Source organism: Centroberyx affinis, unplaced genomic scaffold (assembly GCF_046629955.1).
Source record: "Centroberyx affinis isolate AG114_WGS23_722 - 3 ecotype Tasmania unplaced genomic scaffold, CSIRO-AGI_Caff_v1 ptg000151l_1, whole genome shotgun sequence".
Classification (NCBI taxonomy): domain Eukaryota; kingdom Metazoa; phylum Chordata; class Actinopteri; order Beryciformes; family Berycidae; genus Centroberyx; species Centroberyx affinis.
This window is the reverse complement of record NW_027278848.1, coordinates 139,705-156,194: the sequence shown is the minus strand read 5'-3', so window position 1 is coordinate 156,194 and position 16,490 is coordinate 139,705. Positions and strand designations below refer to the sequence as shown.

General features: G+C 40.5%; 1 protein-coding gene across 2 annotated transcripts in view; it reads right to left on the bottom strand.

The window, feature by feature from the left end:
* LOC139655086 (RNA-binding motif, single-stranded-interacting protein 2-like) overlaps positions 1-14,756 on the bottom strand; it is a 29,772-nt gene extending 15,016 nt beyond the window's left edge. For both annotated transcript variants that reach the window (XM_071532376.1, XM_071532385.1), the window contains exons 1-2: positions 14,637-14,756; positions 2,085-2,251 (exon numbers count right to left, since the gene is read on the bottom strand). In XM_071532376.1, the coding sequence (XP_071388477.1) occupies positions 2,085-2,251; positions 14,637-14,708 (239 nt within the window). In that variant the 5' untranslated portion in view covers positions 14,709-14,756. The remainder of the gene's footprint in view (positions 1-2,084; positions 2,252-14,636) is intronic.
* Positions 14,757-16,490: the final 1,734 nt, after the last annotated feature.

Sequence of the window (16,490 nt, the reverse complement as noted above, 5' to 3'; positions counted from 1 at the left end):
TGAAGCACTATTGATCAGTTTGAGTTTTCATGGGGAGCATTACAAAGAATAACAAAAGCCGTGCTTCATGTTTTCCCTGACAGAGCAGACAGCAGAGTTCAAAGGTCTGGAGGCGGTGACTGTGTGACCCTCTGCTTACCTCAGCCCCTCTAGAGTAGTGCAGCAGGCCATGAGGGTGTGGAGGCTACAGGGACTTAAAAGACAATTCTGACCCACATACAGCCGACTGGCATTCTTCCCCAGCAGGCCATGCAACTCTTTTCCCAGTCATTTAAGTTTCTCCTTCAAGGATAGCCCCCCCCCCCCCACCCCCCCAACATGCTCCCGTCCTCTCTTCACTTCTCCACCACTCTACAATGGCTTCTCTGTCAGTCTCCTGCCTTTACCCTCGAGTCCCTGCGTTTCCCAGATTTCAGATTTTCTCCGGTCCATCAGTCCACTTCAACTTTGATTGTTCCGGGTTTTACTTTGTATATGTATGCACCCAAACTCCAATATTAACATGATTATCAGATATGAGTCATGAAAAGCTATTTTGTTAATTTGTCATGATCTGAGTGTCAATGAGGGTTTTAAAGAGGGAAGTGCTGTGGTAAGTTTGTCCAACAACACAGGTTTTATTAGTTATGACCAATGCATGTTCAGGGAGGTGAGTTGCTCATGCGTGTCCACCCTGTGGAAATGACGGATGACTGGTATGGGTGTTTTCTCTCCAGCTCAGCCGCAGCTTAAGCATTTGTTTGCAAATCATTCCTGCAACATAAAGCTTAGGCCTGACATGCAGCAGCCAAAACCAGTTTGGGTGTTTTAATATTGGCTTATATTTGTGTGTGTGTGTGTGTGTGTGTGTGTGTGTGTGTGTGTGTGTGTGTGAGGCCTACATACTGTAGAGACTGGGTTGTTTGTCAAGGGGTGTATAAGTCTTAGTTTACTGCAGCTGAGCCAGTCCAGCCTCACACGAGTGGGAGGTTAGATCAGGACACGAGGAGGCTACTTACCCCGCTCTGGCCCCTTCCCTCCTTCTTTACCTCCCTCTTTTCTTTTTCCTTACTCTCTACATTACTTCCCTCTTCCCTACCATTTTCATGACAAGTTCTTGAATTCCTTTGAATTTCATGAGAGATATAATCAAATTGACCCTAGTAGTGTTGAGTTAGAGTCTCTATTCACAAACAGCTTCCCATGCAAAACAACCCCTCTTTCTGAGCATCAAATATGACCTTAAATAATTCAATTTCATGTGTCCAACAGATGAAGTGCAAGGCTCCAGATAGCAAAGCTGTTATCTGTTCGCGAGAAGTTAGTTCCTACACAACCCTTCCTCTATCTCGGCATCATAATTAACTATCTAAAGAGTCCTTGATCCACTTAACTTGGACTGAAATGAACTACCAGCTCATAGTCTGATTCTAAATAGAGGTATAAATAGCTAACAGTGAGGCTGATACCCATGACCTTCCAATTCAATCAAAACTATACAACCAAACTGTGACAATGCTGACACAACTTTTAATTGTCAACCCTAGTGCAACTACAACAAAAGCCTTGTAGGAGCATGTATGATTTGAAACAGTTTTTAATACTACAGTAAAGCTAAAAACAAACTCTCATTTGAAGGTCAAACAGTTTAAAAACTCTAATGGCAGTTGCAGCCCTTGGACAAATGTATTGGATAATGTTCCTTTCTATACTTCTAAGTAATACTTCACCTTAGGCTTTATACTATAACTGCATAGCATCCATCATAGTAGAGCGTTGTTTCATCATTTGCACTGTGATTAAATATATATAGCGGTCCAGCAGCTGTTATTTGACTTCAACCAGAACCTAGAGTATCTTCATAAGATGCTGTCACTGTCATTGAAAGTGAGAGTCATGATGTGAAATCCTGGTGGCTCAATCAGCTAACAAACATCATCAACATGGAACTACATGGGTTTGAATCCTGGCTGGCGTGATGCAGTCACATCCTTCTTAACCTACTTTCCAATCTCACCTCACTGTATTACATGCAAACAAATTAATGCAAAATCAAGGATCGTCGGTCCACTCCCCTTCAAAAGAAATGGCTGGAAGTCACTCACGGTTGGCAGAGCTTGACCAGGTCCTGGTCGGTGGTCCCAGGATGGAGGCCACGGATATACAGGTTGGTTTTACTCAGCTGTTCCCCTCCCCCGCCGCTGCTGTTGCTGCTACTGTTGGTGTTGGGACTGGGGGGTGCCATCTGGTGGCCGGAGGACACATAGGCCTGCTGCGATAAACAAAGAAACATTAGAATGAGTGTACTGAAGGCCACTGCCCATGCCTTCCTTGCCACAGGTTAAACCATGGAAATCATTGACAAAACAAGGGTCGACAAGAAATGTTTCTGATCCAGTACTTCATGTTCTCAAAAAGGAATTGGCAGTAAACTTTGCATAGGTACAGCTGTGTATTTAAAGTGACAAAAACTCAAAGTAGTGTTCTAGTGATGAGAGATGGAAAATAGTCCTGCATGAGACAGACGACTATGTGGGAGCAGCGTAAAATGATATCACACAGCCCTCATGTCAACACTCACCAATACTGCTTTCTGAGGGGAATGTGGGGCCTCCTGCCTGCCTACTCCATATAGGGAAAATGGGCCTCTTATGCTTTCTCCATATTGGGTAACTTCTTTTTTTTTTACTTTTGAGCCACAAAAAATCCTTTGCGGTGCATATCAGAACCGAACTCTCGAAGAACACAGACCGACATTTACTTAGTCTGATGGTGCAGAATGTAATAATAGCCTTGATGTCAACAGTGTCTCTCTGTTTTTCTGCAACTCCTTCTCTCATACCACCCCAATTGTTGAAAGCAGGTATTTCTAAACAAATCACTGCCATCTGTTCAAGCACATACTTCTTTCTGTCCTCAACTTGGCTTAAGCCCCAGGTTCAACACTGTCTGTCAGACATTTTCACTCTCTGTAACTGTAAGCATTCACATTGACCCCAAAAGGCAGATGCAAAAACATGGGTTCAGCTCAGTCCACATTAGGTCCAAGGTCCATATATCAAAGCAAAGGAGGAACCAGGGGAAGTCAAAGAGATGAAAAACAACAGCACACAGGGAATTCATTACCAGGATGACACTAAATAGCAACATCCTCTGACATGTTGCAACCACCTGTAATGGCCTGATGTATACATAGTGCACAGTACACAACAATGTTTCACAACAAAAGAACCCGCCTCCCGCCTCCCTCTCTGTCTGGATTGTGTTCCATCGCTCTAGGAGGACTAAGAGCCAATGAATACCAGTAGTAAACGATGGCAGTCAACTAGTCAGTGACTCACCACTAGGATCATAAAAAGCTGTTGCGCAACAAGCAGTGCATCATCTCATCTCATCTTACTATGGGATTGTGACTCTCTTTGGATAAGAAAAAAAAAATTCTGTAACTGTTGCCAGGAATATATTTTATTGGGGTGAGTGTGATTTCATTATCACTTTGCTTGTCAAGAATTCATAAAAAGATTTATTAAAGTCTCTTTCCAGGAATAGGCCTATTGGCTGGTCTCCAAACAAGACTGAGACAATAAATAACAGCACTTAAGTGCAGAATAGTCTCGCCAGCAACAGCAAATCTTCGCAAATCTTGTGTGTTTGTGTTGCCAACTGTTTTCATTCAGTGTTAGAATCTAGCCTACACGATCTGTTGTCGTACAAGTGGAAATGAACAGGCATGTTTTCTGATAGAGCCCCGCCTCCCAGTAGGACGCTGTGAAGCTGGAGTGTCTCATTTGAGAGAGCCAGCGGAGGGAGGCGGCAGGAGGACAATGGGTTAATTTCTGGAGAGGAGAACGGGTCACCAATCAGACTGGTGGTGTTTAGGAGCGGCCCAGCGGGGAGACAGAGTCACACCAGGACCACCAGGAACACCAACCAATCCCCCTAATTAGACACAATCCATACGGCGTGAGTGTCCCGCATTGTGTCCACTCAAACAGCCCCTCTGACCTCCATTTTGCCAGCAGCATGCCCCCCTCCAGCCCCTTGAACAACAGACTCATTTCTCCAAGCGTAATCCCCTCATCCTCTACTGTTAAACTGACCTCAAAAGATTGTATGTGCTTGCTCATGTTAGATGACATGAAAAGACAAAGAAAAGAGGTGTTTATTCTGGCTCTTCTGCACTTTCTTTCCACAGATATTCACACATACACAACAGGGTTCCCACACTCACTTGGACATCGAATTCAAGGAATTCTTTGGTGAAATTCAAGAACTCAATTTTTTTGGGGTAAGACATGATATTAGTCAAAATTAGACGTCATAGAGGTCTAATTTTTACATTTTAAAACTGAACACTGCAGCAATATCAATGCAAATATCCCTCACAGGGTTTTCCTCAGGGTGGGAAGTGTTCACGCTAGAATGGAGAAAAGTCCAGGGGGCTGAGGAATATAGATGGATTTGGGAGCTATATTTTAATCTAGCACTTTGTTTATTTTTCTCAAATCCACAAACGTTCAAGGATTTTCAACTCCACTTTCTCTACAGCTATGGCTATTGTAATTTCATGGTGTTTTCATCCTCACCAATATTATCATGTGACAATTCAATATTTAATAAACAACAAAAACCTTCCTATGGGGTGGCAGGGACAAATCGATCAAATACGAGTCACTGGCCTAATTTATTTCTATTTAGCGGTCTATCACAACGTTTGAGATCCCCTGCTCCAGAGCTAACACACCAATACCCTGCCTGCAGTGGTTTTAAATGTTAGAGATAGTGGTTTTCTATATGTGATGAATACGTTTTGGAGGCAGCGAATTTGTGGATGAAAGAAAAGGACAGCAGAGACCTGTAAGCACATTCACACACTCCTTACAAGAGTGGCAAGTCCCAGTCAAGTGCCAGACTGTATGAGGAACACATCATTGCAATGACACCCTTTACATCATCAGTCTACAACCATACTCATGTATTCACACACACCACTCACACACACACGCACACGCATACGCACACACACACACACACACACACACACGCGCGCGCGCCTTTGTGCTACTATCGTACAGTTGAGTCTTATCCATAAGACCTGCACAAGATCTTGGATAATGCTCAGCAAAACACTGAGTTGAAAGATATGATTTGTGACCATTATTACTTGAAACCTTTTGTATTTTCTTTGAAATGGTAGGTTTGAGTTTTATGTTGATCTCAGTAAGTATTTAAAGATGTATTACAGATTGCCTGTCAATGAAAAGTAATCAGTTACTGATTACTGCAATTTGAAAGCAACCATTTGCTGATTATCAGTGGAGGAAAAAGCACATTGGAAATTGCTTAAGTACAGTGGAAATGCTCAGATAAAATAGTAGGCCAGCTCTCATAATAGAAGTCCATTCATAATGCTACTTATGTAAAAATATAAAAGCACTCAAAATACATGATGAATATAACGTCCTTGTATTTCACTGCTAATAAGCCCTCAATTGCCTGTGTATTGATTTCTGTAGGTTAAGCTCATGGAGTAGATGATCCAGTTTGCTCTAATTCCTTTCTCTTAAAGTTAGCTGCTCTAACGAGGTAAATAATGACTCCATATGTATGATACATGGAGTGGAGTCACAATAGAATATGTGCTTTAAAAAGTGTAAACCTCCCTAGAATTGAACTAATTAAGTCAAGCACAAATGCTTGAAACTGTCCTTAAATGCTCCCAGTAGTTACAGTTTGCTGCCCTGCTGGTTAGTAATTACATTTTAGATAACTTCAGGGTCCTTATGAACGTGAAGTTAAATGTTTTCTGGTGAAGGCCTATCCAACAATACAATTTCCTCCATTCTTTTTAGATGATTATTGAATTTTTTTTTTTATTATTTAAGACGCTTAGTAGTTGCAATATAAATAAGTTGCACTATATAAATAGTAATAGGGTCAGAGAAACTAATGGAGGTGAATCCAAACCATTGTTTCCATTTTTCAGGTGATTACATAATATTCCCAATTATTCAATCCCCTCAAAATGTAAGAGATGCCCAGTAGACCTTTTGATGCTGCAGGAAATGGAATAGATGGGGTGATCACATGTGGTTTTCAGTTGCTTTGCCCTCAATAAACACACCTCAACTAATCCAGTTTAGTCAATTTAACTTCCAGATTATACTGCCAATTCATTCAAATATCCTAAATGTAAATGTATTCATTGACATATAAAATCAAATCAATTTTCTAATCTGATTACATAATACAAGTATTACAATTATAGTTATTACCATTAAAAGGATGTAGTTTATCCAAAATTAATTGTCTTTACCCTTTAAATTAAAATATATATATATATAAAAAAAATATATATATATATATTTTTTTAAAAGTGTACAATTTTAAAACAAAAAATGTGAGATCCATCTGAAACTTTTGGAGCTCACTGCAGATAGATGATGCATGCACAGTGTTGCACAATTCAGATTAATTATTCAGATTTAATAACTCACGTCAGTTGTTTACAGTTAACATGAGTGTGTACTGTTGCTGCCCAGTCTGCAGCCTGATTCTGATCAACAATACACGCTTTCAATGTCCCATTTCTCTCCCTCTGCTCGCTTGCACCAAATTCATAACAAATGCTCAAAATTATCACTGGATATTTTTAGGATCAAACTGAAGATGAAACCAAGAGCATTTCTATAAATAAGACCATTTCCTTTATCCTCAAACTAATTTCAGACACTGGAGCCGCCAGCAAATATTTGTCTCAAATACGGTATATTATGTATACAAGAAGGTTCTCACAACTCTGTGTGTCATCCATTGTAACCCGTCAGGGACGATTCACTTCCATACATCCTCCTCTAAAGCCATCCTGTTCTTAATCCCAACACTCGCCGTTGTACCTCTTTGCACAAGTCCACTCTCTGTTTAGATTCCCTACCGTCTTATTGGTTTCCTATCTCCTGGCCTGTCTGTCTCTCTCCATCTCTGTTTTTATCTCTCTCTTCCTGTTGGGCTTCTCAAGTTGACCCCAGTTTGACCTGTAGAATTCCATGGATTTCCTGGCTGTTGGGGGTATGCCTGCCTTCCTGCATCCTGGCTGCCTGCTGCCTGCCTGACTGCTTGTCTTCTCCGGCAGGAAAGAGCCACGACTGTCTGACCAGCTGACCGACTTCCATGTTAGCATACAGATTTATAGCCTGGCTGAATGACAGGCGCCCCCCCCCCCCGGCTTGTGTAGAATTACTCTGCTGAGGGACTTTGCACCAGCTATGCTCTAAGATCAACAAGGAAAATGAGTCTTATGAAACAAAATGTATCATCTGAGTCTTCCCTCCTTTTGAATCACAAATACATTTTTTGGTAGAGCCATTTGATTTTGAAACCAAATCAATGTATTTTACATTTGACACGCTGAGAGAAAAGCATGTGGACAAGAAACTACTGTGTCATGTGCCACACCTCACCAAATAAGTGCTCATTTTGTCAAAGATTTAAATTAGTATTTGCTTTTTGTCATCAAGTTAGAATTCTGAATTACTACCTATAGCCCTAGTTGAAGCGTGAGCATCAGTCTCTAGTGGAGTTAATTCATTTAAAGCTGTCTGAGAATCAGTTTTGAGACCAATTGATAAGAATCTCTTCATGTTAGCGGAGGGTTACAGGTGAGGCTTGTGTGGTTGGTGCAGCGGTTGGTTGGAGTATGGCGGCAGACAGGAAATCCTCTTTGTGTTTGCTCCTGATCTTATCACACTGCCATATGAATGAGGAGCTCTGCATTCCTACCAGGTGACAGGGACACCGAGCTCACGTCCAGACTCGTCCACAACCTCCCCTCCCCCCTCTCTCTATCTCTCTCCTTCACTTTGTCGCACCTTTTGTCTTTCTGTCCTTTCACGGGCGACGCAGCCGAATAATCTTCCCTGTCTTGAATACATTTTCTGTCTCTCTACGTCTCGCACAAGGGAATTCAAGGATATAGAGTACAAGTTGACGCACACGCACTGTGCAAATGCAAACAAATGCGTGTCCTTTAAGTAGGGTCGGGTGGCAGGAGCTCAGGAGCTTGGAAACAGATACCTGTAAACACTGGCCCACAGCAGAGCTAGAGATCTGACAAAATGTGAGGCACACAGTGTCTGGCATCACTGCGGTACTTGGCATCGTATTTCAGACAGCTGTGCTTTCTCCAAGGACTCTGCCCCCCTCTCTCTCTCTCTCCCTCTCTCTCTCTCTACCTATTCACCTTGGATGGTTCATGCGGTTGGCAGTGAAGTTAGGGACCGCTCTAAAACATCTGACACATTAAACAATGACAGGAGACAGATAAACATGCGCCTGGAGGAGGGCCAGCGGGACAAAGGTGACAGCACAGGCCAAGTTCAGCCAGGATCAAGTCACCGAGGCACTGCAGCTCATTTAATGCACCAATGCAAGAGCAGCCCAGTAGATAGCAATTATCTGTGGCATGTAATGCATTTCCTGTAGCTGAGTTGTTACTTAATATGCGTGCATGGGTAAGCATATTTGATATGTCTCCAGGTTACAAAAGGTGTATTGACATTTTTTCAAGATTTATTTTAGGCATTTTTATGCTTTATTGATAGTGACAGTGTGAGAGAGAGACAGGAAGGTATGGGAGAGAGAGAGGGGAGGACATGCAGAAAATGACCGCAGGCCAGACTCGAACCCAGATCGCTGCGGGAAGGACTGAGCCTTATGGTACGCGCTCTACTGGGTGAGCCACCGGGGCACCACGACATGTTTTCTTTTACGACTTGAAAGACTAGACATTCAGTGTTTTGGCTGTCTCTTATACAGCCGAGCTGACCATTATCTGTGCCATACAAAAGAGACAATGTCACAAAAGGCTGGATATCAAGTCTTTACATCATGGTCTGGGAGAATATGTCATTCAGATTGGCTGGAGAGTGTCTATTAATTTTGTATACCTCAACATTTCACCTGATTGCAACTGTTTGGTCACTGTTCTAAATGAATGCACTCGCAAAATAGTAAGTAGACATCAGCTGGCAGTCCGTGACACTGTTGCTCCTATAGCTTAAAAAGTTGTAACTGCTGTAGCTAAATCTATGTTTGGAAAAAGTCATTTTACCCAATTAATATCTTAGCTACAAGCATCAATCGTAGTATTTTTGCGTTTATATGTGCAGTATTTATTCCATTTGGGAATGATTGCATAAGAATCTCACAATGGAATAGGAGTAGTTGGGTAATTGAGTTCCAGGTATTAGTCAAACCCTAAATTGCTGATAAAAAAAAAAGTTTCAATTTTGAAAACAACCATCAACATGAATAAACACTCATTAATTTAATCTTTGGCAATTGCACATTATTTTGAATTAGCCTTTGAGGTGTGATGTTTTGAATGCTTTGCTCTGAATGTTTTGTTTGCTTCAGCGTCATCCATTCTGATAGTTTAACATACACCTCAACTGGTATTATCACCTACATAACAAACAGAAGATACAGACGAATTTCTAAATATAGACCGAAAGAGAACTCGATAGGGAAAACAGAGCAGTGAAGATGGTCACTTGTGAAAATAGTAATGTGTTGTCACTCTAAAAAAAAAACTTTTCAATCTGCAGTTCTGACAGTATGTCAGTTCTGCCTGTACTGTCCATACACCATGCAGTTATTGGAGAAAAACATTGGTTCTCCAAAGAGTTTTCAGGAATCAAGATCAGCAGCCTCATTATCAGACGCCTATGACAGGCAACCATATGGTCTTGAGATATAAAATGGATTTACAGCAGTGATATCATGATGGTACTTGCCAATGAAATAATGTCTGTGCAAGATTTTGCAACAAACTAGGTATGTAGGCACACTTTGGCTGTGGCGGCCACTGGTCCAGCTTCAAGCTTGGCCACCCAAAAAGTGTCACAAGCATATCGCTATGAATTATCAAACCACTTATTATCAACACTTCTCCTTGTCACTTGCACTCTTTCACACTTTCTACTCTGTTAATCTATCTTGAATGATGTAGGTGTTGATAAATCAGATCAACAAATTCACTACAGTGATACAAATCTGCCATTGCGTTCCCCATCCCCCAACCCACATGCAATTATTGTGCCTTTTTTATTTTTATAAATTATAAATTATTCCAGCTATTAAGAGAGGTTTCCAGTTTCCAGTTATTTATGACTGACTTTTTGACTTTTTGACTTTTTGATAAAACAAAAATTGATGGACAGATTTACATGATATGCATGTATGTATTCAACTTCAAATCTCCCTGTTATCATCAAATCACTCACTCCATGGCAAAGGATTTCCATAACAAATGTAGCAGTAAGCTCAGCTGTATTGATCCAGAAGTTCCTCCTCTGTTCTGCTGAATTTGCCCAACATACCACAAAATACTGAATTTATGCTACTATGAGGCACACATTATTCATATTTAGGTTTTGAGGTCATTCGAAAAATGAAAACTTAATCATGATACACAGGTGTTTCTTACTATGACAATTTCTTTGCCTAATTATCCAGGATTTTCTTTGGCCAGCCAACAAACGATGGTGTCTGTCCAACTAAACAACTAACTAAACTAATTATGTAAATACAAACATTTAAAGCTTGAAAATACATATATAAACAAATGTTTTGTTGTCATATACTGTACTATTTCTTTATCTGGAGCTCAGTAGCCTAATTTAATTTGACATTTAAAATGTCAACATCAATCCAATGGAATTGATATGAGGGCATAAGCCATGCTATACACTACTCCAAAACAGCTATGTGAGTATTGTGTTCAGGATCTGAGCATTACTAAACATCTATTGTCACAATTGTAAAATGTGTAAATGTTATAGCAATAACATCTGTGAGGCCGGTCTTTACTTGGCATGGCTAACTAAAATAGTCAGCATGGCAACCAATTCCCTTTTTCATGAAACATGGCTATTGGTGCTTTATGGGAATTATCATCATCAGGGTTGGAATGTGTCTTCGATCAATCAGACTGCTTAGCCAAAACTACCCATTAAATGATATATGCAGAACCTATAATACACTCATTATTTAACATAACATTATCTAACATGAGGCATTGATTATCTACCATATCATTACCCCCACCACTCCAAAGACAAATACACAGGGTTTATACTGTATGTTGCAAAAGAAAACCGATCCTTTCTAGATGTTTCACTTGCCTGGTTCCCATATGATGAATGACAATGTGCAGGCTTTAGAACCAGCTTCTTTTGTTCGGGAACATTGTTTTAAATTCCAAAAATTCCACTTCTGTCGTCTACAGCAGTCAACCTCTAAGCATCAAAGAGAATGGCATGAAAGCAAAAATAGGCTAAAAATGAGAGCGTAGGTTCACATAAGGCAAGAGTTAGCAAACACTGGTGACACCTCAAAGCTTGTGGAGTTTAAAGTGAAAGTTTGAAATTGTTCAATTAAAGGAGAAGCATGAAAGACCTCACTTCTGCTATTCCGCCATATGGTGATCTGAATGGCCTTTTAGTACCACACTTTTCATCCTCCGACAGCATATCTGGTGTGGTTGTTACCTTGTGCTCACTTACAGTTCTTCTTCTTTCATATTAAATAAAATGTGCTGGAGCAAACAAAAATGCACCTGTCCTAATTAGAATTTGTACACAAACAAACAAAAACAGTTGTGTGTTGGTTGAGGGGAAAATATATTTAGCTATCTAGAGTTTAAATCACAACAGTATGTTGACATTTCATAAGATGGACACTGAAAATGGCCCCTTCCAGGATGAAAACAAGTATCTGATTGACACATGCAAAAACGAGCCATTCTATGAAGGCATGAGCAAGACATGTGATACCTTTCCAAGCAAGGAGCAACAAGCTACCTCCTGCTGTTTTTCCATCCAGGAAGCTTTACACAGGACCCGACCAAATCTGATTTGAGAACATTAATTCTATTTATTTGAGGGAGGAAATGAGGTGCTGGGTCAGGGGAGGAGCAGCTGGCTTTAGGCACGACAGAAACCAAACTCCTTTAGTCATCTGGTTCAGTAATCACCTTGCACACACAAAGAGCGCTTTTCTCACCCCTCAGCATGTTTATTTTGTGTTCAGCCTTTTATTTTATGTACCCATGCAGCTCAGGTATGGCGGAAAGACAGCGAGAGAGAGAAAGAATGAGAAAGAGGTGGAGGTGGGAGGAGGAAATGTTAGGAATCTCAACACAGGAACTTGACCTCTCTGTGAACTCTAGCTCCACAAAATAGACGAGCTTGAGACCACCAAAACAACGGGATGAGGAAAACTGCTTCCTTCCTCTTTTATTCCTCTTTCATTCCTTACTTTTCAGTTTTACTATAGGATCCTAGAAAACACTCTGGTTCACTTTTGTCAGTATTTCTGAGTTTGATCCTGAGTAAACCCATTCAAAGTGTATTGCACAGGGTCAGAAATAAATGAACATCAAGAAACGAACTGAGATACATTTGCATTCTAGGCATTTAGCTGATGCTCTCATCTGGACTGACTTATAATGGGCACATCAGTATAATAAGATTAAATTCCTGGATCACCCACATTATAAGCAACCAACAGCAAAAAGTACAAAGGTCGGTGCCATAGTGCCTTGACATGACTCCTATGACTATGGAATGATCATGTAAGAAAGACGTGTAGCTACAAAATTAAAGTGTATTAAAGGGATAGGCACAAAATGAAAATAAAAAATAAGAGATAAGAATAAAGATAGAAAGGTTTCAAGATAACAGCAAATCAGATCAACATATACAATTTTCCAACAACACCAATGCTATATTACTTTCTGCTTAACTCACCCGTCTATAATTGAAATGTCAAAAGCCAACTTAGTGACCCCTTGCTTAGAACTCATGTGGGGATCGATACTAAAGAGAGGCGTTATGTTGTGCTCGTGTTTCTGTTTGAAATGAGGTATTTGAGGATAGAAGGATAGGATTTTTAGTAGGAAATACTTGAAAAGCGGCATCTTGTCAAAACAAAAAGAGCGCCAGTCAATCACGAACGTGGATTAGGCAACAGCTTGAGTCTACAGTGAACATTTACCTAGGCTTACATTATTGTCACAAAATCAAAGGGAAAAATGCAAAAGAATGAAAATGCAGTTGCTGGCATCTACTCTACATTTGATTGTTCATACAATGTATCTACTGTTAAAAGGGAATTTTGATATTTTTCCTTTGATACTTGGAGGAAGAAATTATGCAGCAGATGATCATTACAGCTGTTCATGGTGACAAAATGAGGTACAACCTAGTAATAACTAAAGTAATTGATGAATTGATTGCATAGAAATATACTGTATATTCTGTAAAAATGCAGTGAAAGTTCCCTAGCAGGCCCAGAGAGAGAGAGAGAGATGCAATAGACACTCTCCTCCTCAGGCAAGCACTACTAATGACATCAGATGTGGGTACATGAAGGTAAACATGAGTCCAGGTCACGGCCATTATCTTAGAAAGGCAATATGTCAATATACATTCAAATGCCATTAATAGTTCCAAAGCTCAAAGCAGCACAGCCAATGAATAGATTGCAGAGCAGAAGGAAAGGAGCTGGTATTTGCGAATGCATCTGATATGAAAAGACAACATAAAATTGCTATGTAGCCTATATACATCTACATGATCAAAGTGCATTCAGCATCACTTCTAAGAGAAAGACAGGATGTGCCATTATGACCCATGGAGTAAAGATAAATTAAAAATGCTACTTCTTTCTGATCAAATGAAAATATGCTACTGGGGGAAAGGGATTTTAAAGTAACTAATAGATTCAACATACTGGAAAAATAAAATGTAAATAACCAGAATGATTTAATTGTGATCTTTTAGATATGTATACATTAAACCATTTTGTTTTTCTAGTGTTATATATCATCAAAGGCTGTGCTTTGTGCAGTTCCACCCGGCAAAAAGAATACGGATACTTTCCTGACACAGTCTGTATATCTACCGTCTTCAGATTGGTTACAAAAGTGGCGATGTCAACAGTGAATGTAACCATCTGAGTGCGATTCATAATTCTGGGAATGTAGTCATGGTCTGGTGGGATTTTTCAAGGGGTGGGGCATATTCTGCTTTCAGATGGGAAAAGAGGAAAAAAAAAACTTTGCAAACTTACGCGGCAGCGTAGACAATGAAGACCTGATTTTACACCAGATATCACTGTTCGTGGATCGCTAAGGCAGAGGCAGAAATCATTTGCCAAGAATAACATGTTCCCTCTGCCTCTCTTTTACCCTACCCCCACCTCCACAAACACATTTACGCACAGACGCGCTATCCCAACACGGTACAGTTACCCATAAAAGTTGCTCTCCACCATTGACTTTTTCAAATGAGTGAGCAGAGCCATATCGACATATCCTTACTGTAGTACACATACAACGATACTACAAAATAAAACACCAGGCGTCTCGGTGACAGGACCGAGCGGTGGCTAAATTCACACATCGACATACCACGGTGCCGCTGCAGTATAGTAAGCAGTAATTTTCTCCACGAAGTCTTAAGTTAATTCAGTACGTTTCGCTTTTCAAGGACACTGCAGCTCACTGTCACAAGTCGTTTTGTCGCGACAGACACGGGCGTGTTGCCCTGCAAGGTGAACAAGCCGAAAACGGGGAAAATCCCGAAAGGGTTTACCTTTTTGCTGTTTCTGCTGTTATAGCCGTTGTATGGGTTGATTCCTGCCCTTGGCGGTACGGAGAGCAGCATTTTTCTCGGCGCTATGTCCGGAGCGGCGAGCTCAGCCCAGGCTGCCAGCTGACGTCAGCAGCTCGGGAAGTTGGGCTTGGAGTCCCGCTGCTTGTCTGCTAGTGGTGCTGCAGTAGCATAGCATGAGCAGCAGGCCTGGGAGTTTCAAGGCTGGCTCATGGGGCCCCCAGGGGTCCTGCAGAGGGCTCCAGGGGGCCCGAGCGAAATGAGGATTAGTTCAAATTCAACAGTCTTTCATTCACTAGAAGAGAATGTGGAAAAATGACTATGGAAAATCTTCTCAAATGGGTTTCTTTGGGATAAAACGTTTATGAAACTGGGGTATGTGGTCTAACTGGGGGTTCTTGACTTGAAAAAGTTTTGGGAACCTCTGCAGTAGGCTTTGGGGGGCTGCTTACTGCATCTGAGTACATGGGCTAGAGCTAGAAAGCATCATGGAGGCGATAGACCCCTGCTGTGGAGACACATCAATGTCACTATGAACTTACCATTGACAACCACAGACACTATGAATCCATATAGGAATACTGAAGGAATATAATTTGAAATCTTTGGTTATTATCTTTCATTTAAGCCCACTTACAATTTTACATAAACAGAGAAGTCAATAGAGCTCTTTTTCACCTAGTTTTTTCTCAACTTGAAGGGATCTTAGAAGATTTCACAGCCAAGAAATTCCAACTGTGAAATACTCCCTAATAGTAAAATACTGCAATTCCCAAACAGTGCCATCTCTCATCAGATTTTAAGGGCATTTTGGGGTCACAGAAGGAGAATAGCACAGAATTAGAGCTTTAAAATGTGTTATTCCTATTCCTATGCCTGATGCCTCATTATTGTTAACCAACCATTGTTGAACCACTGTAGTCCTACAGTGAACAAAAAAAGAACTGGAAAAAGATGGAAAAGCTGACTATAACAGCACCCAGGGTGATTTTCAGGGATAAGGATATACTCTAACCTATAACCAAGGTCCGTATCCCCTCTGTTTTTGCTGCTGTCCTCTTCTTTGCGTGTGTGACCTTGTTCCTATGTTTATTATTTGTATTGATTGCTAAGCACTTTTAACGTTTGTTTTAGAAACGTGCTATACAAATAATTATCATTATAAAGTTATGCTTTCTGCTTGGGAACTGATAGCACTGCTGTAATAAACATCTCATTTGAATGTTAAAGTTCAGACAGTTTATCTTCTATTTATTGCATATGGATCAGCTCCAGATTGTACATGGGGAATGACATCACATATTAGAGTTATGGTTCTCTGGTTTCTAGCATTTGGAGAGACGTTCATGTTCAGAAACACAGTTTGAACTGCTCTGTGCCATAAAAATAAGATATGTGAATTATTGAACTGAATGGAATTCCCCTTTAAATCAACTTTGCCAATGAGCTATATGTTCCATATGTTCAAACTCTGTTTGGATCACATATCATCCAGGCTCTCTTGACCTTTGAGGATCACTATAACATTTTAAACAAAATTTACATACATGTCTTCTTCTCAGACAGAAATCAGTGTAACTGCATTGTATTAGAATCCACTCACCAATGTACTGTAGTCTGTTGAACATTTAATTATTTCAAAAATTACTATTCAAAAGAAAGAAAAGGCACCACTAACACAGAAGATTGGTTTAGTCTCCCAGATCTACTGATTCGTCAATATTTATTTACACTGGGACAAGGGCAAGGGGGAGAGTCTTAAAGGATCATAACGGCTTTATTAAGGTTTTTCCTAATATCCGCTAATATTCTTGACAACTTCTGCTCCATTCATTA